Consider the following 8349-nt stretch of genomic DNA (forward strand, 5'->3'; position numbering starts at 1 on the left):
ATATATATATATATATATATATATATATATATATACATACATATATTTATATACATGTGTATATACACATATATATTTATATAAATGTATATATACATAAATATTTATATACATGTATATATATATATATATATATATTCATATATCTATAATGATATATCTATAATGATAATTCACTCCTATAATGGTATATCTATAATGATAATTCACTCTTAGATAGTTAACTGCAGTTTTTCTGCGGTACTACTCGTGACGCACGTGGGGAAATTTGGAGATGGATACGAACTTTACTTGTCGATTTGAATTCGGAGATGCTGGTTCTCTTATGTTATGCTTGATGCTGCATGATTGAATATGCATGGGTTTATCAGCATTTTCAAATTTATAATCTAGAATATCAAACTGAAGAGAGGAAATGAATTTTTACACAATTCTAATCTCGAAACACGTCCATGATTAACTAACGACAGGTTGGTTTCGTTTATTTTTCTTCTTTTGCCTATGTGAGTCACGAATATTGTTCTCTGTGGAAATATATTGTAGTAGTAGAATTAGTATTTTAACTGCTATTTCTAAATTTTCAGTATGTTGGTGAAGCAACTTTTGCTGATCCCTTAATTATGTTTATATTCATATACATATATACACACATATATATGTACATATATCTATATACACACACATATATATATATGTACACAAATCTATATAGACATACACACACACATTAGGAAGTAGTTTTATCACAGGAAGTATTAACTTACCAACAGGATGTCTTGATCTGCTTTAAAAGACAAGGCCCATTGTCCAGGATTTAGCACAAATGGTATAGCAAAATCTGACAACTTGGTTAATTCTGGTTTATTAGATGGTCTGTACATGATGTCAATTTTCTGCTCATTGTTGATGACAGAAACTGTACCATGGACTGTCTGGCGTTGCTTGTTGAAGTAACGGATGATAATGCGGCACAGTATCGGTCGCCTCACCATTACGTTAACCAAAAGCTCTCTCTGCAACATAAATAATAAGATTAGAATGAAATTAGTTTTCAAGCTGTTGTTGTTGTTGTTATTGTTGCTATTTAACCACAATTCAGCTCTGATCCAGAAGATGGATGATCAAAGATACTCCAACCAGGATCCAATTGTCTTTTTTCCTTCAGACATGTTAACCCAATATGTCATTCTATATTTAAAACAATAGCTGCTACTTCTAGTTGGTTGAGTGGCTTTGAAGGGGATCCCTTACTGTTGGCTTGTTGCAGCTATTGGCACACTAAGTTACATCTCATAACATACTTACTGGTTTGTTGTGGCACACCAGGTAACATCTCATAGCATACCTAGTTACATCTCATGACTTCCCAACTCACATCTCATAGCACACCTAGCTACATCTTGTGTCACACCTACATCATTGACTTCGACAAATTTAATGAATTTTTTAAACAACATGTTTGCAGACTGTTGCTCTAAGAAAATTAGTTAATATTTTATAACTCAAAGACCCATAATTGAGCAAAAGCATAAATCTTAACTTCAGCAAAAAAATCGGTCAGTTTATTATTATACAGATAACAAAGCTAGTTTTGAAAAGAATTGTAGTTTTAGAGATTAATTCTCACCCACTTTTACTTAAAGGTTGGAATTGGTCATCTGTCTTAGAGAGTAAACCAATGACTACCACAACCAGAGATAATACAATACCAGCAACAAGTTACACACTCATTCATCATATACCATTGCTTTTATTTACTGTGTATTACAAAGTCATACACATAGTCACATACACACACACACATTCATGCACATGTATTCAAACATACATACACACAACAAACAAGATAGCACAGTACCAGACTCACCTGTTTACTGGACATAATGGCATAACCTCTCCAAGAAAACTCAGGGAAATCTCCTTCATTGAATGCAAAGATAGCTTTACCTCCTCCATACTGCGAACCATCTTCAAATTCATATTTATGTTGATGTAGTGTTGGGAAATAGAAACCTCTTTGTGGTCTGTTGGAATACAATGTTTAGATAAGGTAATTAACTAAAAACATCATTTATTTAATGATTGTAGATAGACATGTCTGGTCTACACCATCTCATGTATGGATACAATCGCAAATCACAATCATCATCATTACCATTATGATCATCCATTTAAAGTGGGTAAAGACTTTACTGTAAAATAAAGAGCACTCAAGTACTGGAGTTGATCTAATTAAATAACTCATCCCTTGAATTAATTCAGCGGCAGGTAATCCAGTTGATCAAACAACTGAGTCAGTCCATTCACCCACTTGGTCTGTCTGCCCATCCGTCCATTAACCCCTCCATCTGTCCATTTGTCTGTCTGTTTGTGTGCCCACCAGGTAACCAGTGTTTTGAGGAAGGACACCAGGGACAGTAATTAGAGTAGAGTTTAGGGACTTGATCACAAGAAGAATGATGATAGGAGTAGAAGCAGATGAGTCAGAAAAGCCTTAGTAGAAGTGACACAAAACCAATCAATTCTGAGGAGTAGAGGTCATTGTAAGAGTAGCAGAGATGGTAGAAAAGGCCACAACCTCAAGTCAACCTATGGATGTAGCAACTTGTCTGATTAGGTTTGTTTTGGGATTGTGGCTAAAATTTGCCACCCAATTTAACACTGGGTTTAATCTCACCACCAGGCCCTCAGCTGCCTTTAGTGGAGTCTTATTTGGTTTCAGTTTGGTCTCTTCCTCCTTTTACTGCCTTGGAGTTCCTGTAAAGATCACAGACAGTGCTGACCAGTCAAAAACGAAACACACGAGCATGATGCAATCTTCTGACCTGCCTGGGGGGAGTAGTACTATTGAGTATAAGCTGACTCTGACCATAGTAACTTATACAACCCAGGCCATTATGGAAAGTAGACATAGAACAATGATGATAAAAATGATGATCACTTTCTTTATAATTTCAAATAATAAAGTCATCAAAACTTCATGTTAATTTATATTTTAAACACCAGATTAATAAAGACAAAGTTATTTTATTAAATTTTTCATTATTTTCAAAATTAACTGAAACAAAGGCAGTGTATTTCAGCAGAAATATAGTAACAAAAAGCAGATACTCAGATATTTCTCTGGTAATGATTGATTAAAACAGTGTAAAGAATTTAAAGACATACCGGTCACATTTCACTCCTTCAATTCCTGTTTTACAGTTACACTGACCAATATTGTGTCGGCAACCAATGTTTATTGAACCTCCAATATTGCAGTTACAGGCTGAAATATAGATGACAACTTTCACAAATCTGATTTTAATTACTTTAGCAAGATATTAATTTTAAGATGTCCTTACCTACTTAGAAATATCATGTGTTAATGATGCTGATGATAATCATGGTGGTGATGGTTGTGGTAGTCATTGTGTTGTTGGGGCAGTGGGTGATGATGATGATGATGATTGTGGTGGTGATGGTGGCAGTGGTGAAGATAAACACTACTAATGCCAGCCAGCATAATGTCACAAATTTTCAGAGAGAGGTTAGTTTGACACCATCAATCCCAATATTTGACTGGTACTTTACTTTATCGACCCCAAAAGGATGAAAGGCAAAGTTGACCTCGTATACCATTGAACTCAGAATGTAAAGAGTCAGTTTGTCTAAACAACATTGTAATGATTCTTCCAACCTGCTGCCCTTCACCAATCCTCCACATTATTAATAATAATGATAATAATAATAATAATAATAATAATAATAATAATAATAATAATGATAATAATAATGATAATAATGATAATAATAGTAGTAGTAGTAGTAGTAGTAGTAGTAGTAGTAGTAGTAGTAGCAGCAGCAGCAGCAGCAGTAATAATAATAATAATAATAATAATAATAATAATAATAATAATAATAATACAGCAAATATTCTGCTTAATACCACAGATTTGCTTGTCAGTTGTTTGACCTTAACCAATTGAGCATATCCCTTGCTGGCTGATGATATGTGCGTCTCTGATCATGAGCAGAAGTAGTGGGGGAGCATTCATAGCCATGTGTTGAGAGGAGTTCTTTGGGGTTTGAATAATTCCCTTTTGGAAACATGGGTGTTTTGCTCAACATCCTTAAACAAACCTTATTCAGGGACCTTTTGAGCGGGATGGGCACTTGACCTGAAAAAAATTCTAACTGGGCCCCACCTGCGAGGTCATGCGCTGTTTATCTTGATATGAGATCACCATGTCGCGCACATATGGTTGTGATGCATGTGCCTGGTGTACCCTTATCAGACGGGTAGTCATGATGGGTATATTGGGCTTTGTATATTTTACCCCAGTGTCACTTTGATGGCATGCACTGCTCTCTCACTCAATAATAATAATAAAAATAATAATAATAATAATAAAAATAATAATAATAATAATAATAATAATAATAATAATAATAATAATAATAAAAATAATAATAATAATAATAATAATAATAATAATAATAATAATAATAATAAACTGGATATTGTTGTGAAAGACCAAAACAATAAAGTTTGTTTATTGATCCACATGAGTATTCCTTGTGATCATAATATCTCAGCAAAAGAAGTTGACAAACCCAGAAAATATAAAGATTTGCTCATTGAAATTGAGAAAATGTGGCATCTTAAGGTTGTTACAATACCAGTAATTGTGGGAATACAAAGAATGGTAAAAAAAAAATAGAAACTGAAAATTATTTGAGAATGATCTTTGGCTTGCCATCCCTACAAGAAGTGCAAAAGATTGTTTTAACTGCTACATCACATGCATTGAGATGAGCATTGCTGATGTAAGAACAAAAATGCTACCCATGTATTTTAGTTTAGATTTATTTATTTATTTACTTTCTTTCTTCTCATAACTTAATTTCATATTGAAAATTAACAATCTGGGGTGTTTAGTTTAATGGCCTATCAATGTATACAGTAAGTTTCTTTGCCCTAAGAGTAGGGAAGACACTTGGCAAGAAATGGAAACAATATTCTTTTTTAGACCCAAAAAGGCCCGGAATTTTTTAGGGTGGGGGTGGACAGTCAATTAGATCAACCCCAGTACACGACAGGTACTTAATTTATTGACCCCGAAAGGATGAACAGCAAAATTGACCTCAGCGGAATTTAAACTCAGAACGTAAAGACAGACGAAATTCTGCTAAGCATTTCGCCCAGCATGCTGATGTTTCTGCCAGTTCACCGCCTTGAAATGGAAACAATATTGAAAGAGGAAAAATTCATAATAATAATAACGATGGTTTCTGATATAGATACAAGATCAGCAATTTTGAGGAAGGAGTCAGTCAATATCATTGAGATCTGCCCCCCTGCCACCCTCAGTACTTGACTGATACTTTATTTTATCTATGCCAAAAAGATTAAAGGCAAAATTGACCATGGGGGTCATTAATAAGAATCTGCTTTAGTTCCTTAGCTCCAAAGGTTCACGAGATTCTGGTAACTTACATTAAACTCTTGAATAAGTCAATTCCAACTTACCATCACATCCAAATGGGTTGTTGCGTTGGAGATTATAGGTTCCACGTAAACATGTGGAACACATACGTCCAGTTACAGATGGTTTACACAGACACTGACCACTTCTCCAATCACAATCGTCAAAGCCACCAGTTGTTCCAGCAGAGTTGCATTGGCACTCTGAAATAGAAATAGTTAGTTGACAAAAGAAAAATTTTAATTAAATATATTTTCAACACATACACACATGCACCATGTGCATATGTTTATTATGTATTTATGCATCTATCTATCTATCTATAGCACTCTTTCAACAGCATTAAGAGTATTTTAACTATTATTTCTAGCATTGTAGGTGTGTTGACACCCTTAGTCACACTTAGTGACAACTGAATTTTTCTTTTATGGTATCACATTGTACCTAGCTGTTTATATTAATTTTTTATACATGCATTAGCATTCCACTAAATCATCCATAAATTTTTATGGTAAATGCATATATGCTGACAGGTGGATTTAGCTGAATATATGCTGTTTGAACAGTCTTCACTAAATATGTCTATGAAATAGACAAAACTAGATGTCTAGTCACAATTTTCGAGTCAGCATGGAGTGGTTACCTCCCCTCTCAGCATGTATGTATATGCACTTTTCCTACAACATTAAGAGTATTTTAACTCTTATTTCTAGCATTGTAGGTGCGGCGGCACCCTTAGTCACACTTAATGATGATCAAATTTTGACTTTATGGTATCACATTACACCTAGCTGCTTATATATATATATATATATATATATATATGTGTGTACATATATATGTGTGTGTGTGTGTGTGTGTGTGTGTGTGTGTATATATATATATATATATATATAGATAGATAGATAGATAGATAGATAGATGGTATTTTCTTAATTGATGCTAAAACAATGAAAGTACTCAATAAAGATATATGCAAATATATCCATATGTTTAAAGAAGCATGGCCTAATGGTTAAGGTATTAGCTTCATGATTGTAAGGCTATGGGTTCAATTCCTGGACCAAGTGGTGTGTTATGTCCACGAACAAGATACTTCATTTCACATTTCTTCAGCTTTCAAGACATATAAGAGATCAAAATGACAACACTCACCACTGATCAGGGTGCTGGTCTACTACAGGGTTAACTTCCCAGGTATTGCTGGAACTCATTTAATTTGGAGCAATGAGAAATGATGTGTTTTGGCTCAGAAAACACAATGCACCATCCAATATGGGAATTGAAACCACAATCTTACAATTGTGAATGCAGCATTCAAACCACTAGAGCACATGCTTTAACAATTGGTAATAAATTAACAAGATCCTATACTAAACAGTTTTCCCAATTGTTCATATATATGCCTATCTAGAACACCCAACCTACACATAATTTTTAGGCTGGTCATCAACCAGGGTCCATTTGACCTTCAGGGATCCATATAAAATTTTGTTGTTAAAGTTTATGTTCAATAAATTGGTTATAATTCTGCAATACACAAAATAGTTTAACAATGGTTTTTATACAATTCCTAATAATGTTTAATTATAAAATTATAATAGGATGTTCTAAACAACGAATGGCTACAAGTGTCCATCACAGTAAAATAGGAATAAAAGGGGTCCATAGGCAATAAAACGGTTGAAAAACACTGATCTAAAGGAATGAATTAACCTACCTGCACATCCTTCCTTATGTTGGATATCAAGGTCCCAAAAACCTTGTTTACACATGTTGCACTTCTCACCAGTAACTCGTTCTTTGCATCGGCACCTTTGGTTATTAGACAGACCGCAATCACCAAGGGGTTGTCCAGGAACTTGTACAGCACCAGCTGGATTGCAGTCACAAACTATATCCAAAAAGAATGTAATGTAAGACAAGATTAAAAAGTATATATATATATATATACACACACACACACACACACATATATATATATATATATATATATAGATATATATATATATATATATACACATATATATATATACACATATATATCTATATACATATACATACACACACATATGTATATATATATACACCTTTATATATGTATGCATTGCCAGTACCGCCTGGCTGGCCTTCGTGCCGGTGGCACGTAAAAGCACTCACTACACTCTCTGAGTGGTTGGCATTAGGAAGGGCAACCAGCTGTAGAAACTCTGCCAAATCAGATTGGAGCCTGGTGTAGCCATCTGGTTTCACCAGTCCTCAGTCAAATCGTCCAACCCATGCTAGCATGGAAAGCGGACGTTAAACGACGACGATGATGATGATGATATACAGGGTGTCTCAAAAAGATGTACTCTTTGACTTCCCAGTACTCATGCATTTTGTGTTCAAGTAGATATCTATTGATATACATACAATCCTAAAAAGTTAAATTAAATTCAGGGAAATAAATTGTTGTAGAAACGATTATTTATTGTCATTTAGAATTATTTAATGTCCTCTCTCATTCCTGTGTGTTCCCAAATGTTCAAACTGCATTCCTTCATTTTCCAAACAAAGCTGATAACGTCCAACAATGGATTCTACAACATTGCCAAACATTTCATTTGGAATTGCAAGACATTGTATTCGAATTTCCTTTTTCAAATCATCAATTGTCACTGGTTTTGCAGCGGGAACCTTATCTTTGAGATGTCTCCATAAAAAAAAATCCATTGGCGTGAGGTCTGGAGAACGTGCAAGAAATTCAACGCTACCTCTCCTCCCAATCCATTTGTTTGGATTTGTTGCATCAAGGTAAGCCCATACATCACAATGGTAGTGAGGAGGAGCTCCATCTTGTCAAAGAGTGAGTACATCTTTGGGGGAATCCTGTATATAT

The 8349-nt window shown here is 34.3% G+C and overlaps 1 protein-coding gene across 1 annotated transcript in view; it reads right to left on the bottom strand.

Annotated features, from left to right (window-relative positions):
• LOC106878847 (laminin subunit alpha) overlaps positions 1–8349 on the bottom strand; it is a 249900-nt gene that overhangs the window by 152699 nt on the left and 88852 nt on the right. The window contains exons 15-19 of the mRNA XM_052970907.1: positions 7189–7362; positions 5513–5671; positions 3169–3268; positions 1868–2024; positions 765–1013 (exon numbers count right to left, since the gene is read on the bottom strand). Of these exons, the coding sequence (XP_052826867.1) occupies positions 765–1013; positions 1868–2024; positions 3169–3268; positions 5513–5671; positions 7189–7362 (839 nt within the window). The remainder of the gene's footprint in view (positions 1–764; positions 1014–1867; positions 2025–3168; positions 3269–5512; positions 5672–7188; positions 7363–8349) is intronic.

Source organism: Octopus bimaculoides, chromosome 9 (assembly GCF_001194135.2).
Source record: "Octopus bimaculoides isolate UCB-OBI-ISO-001 chromosome 9, ASM119413v2, whole genome shotgun sequence".
NCBI classification, from domain to species: domain Eukaryota; kingdom Metazoa; phylum Mollusca; class Cephalopoda; order Octopoda; family Octopodidae; genus Octopus; species Octopus bimaculoides.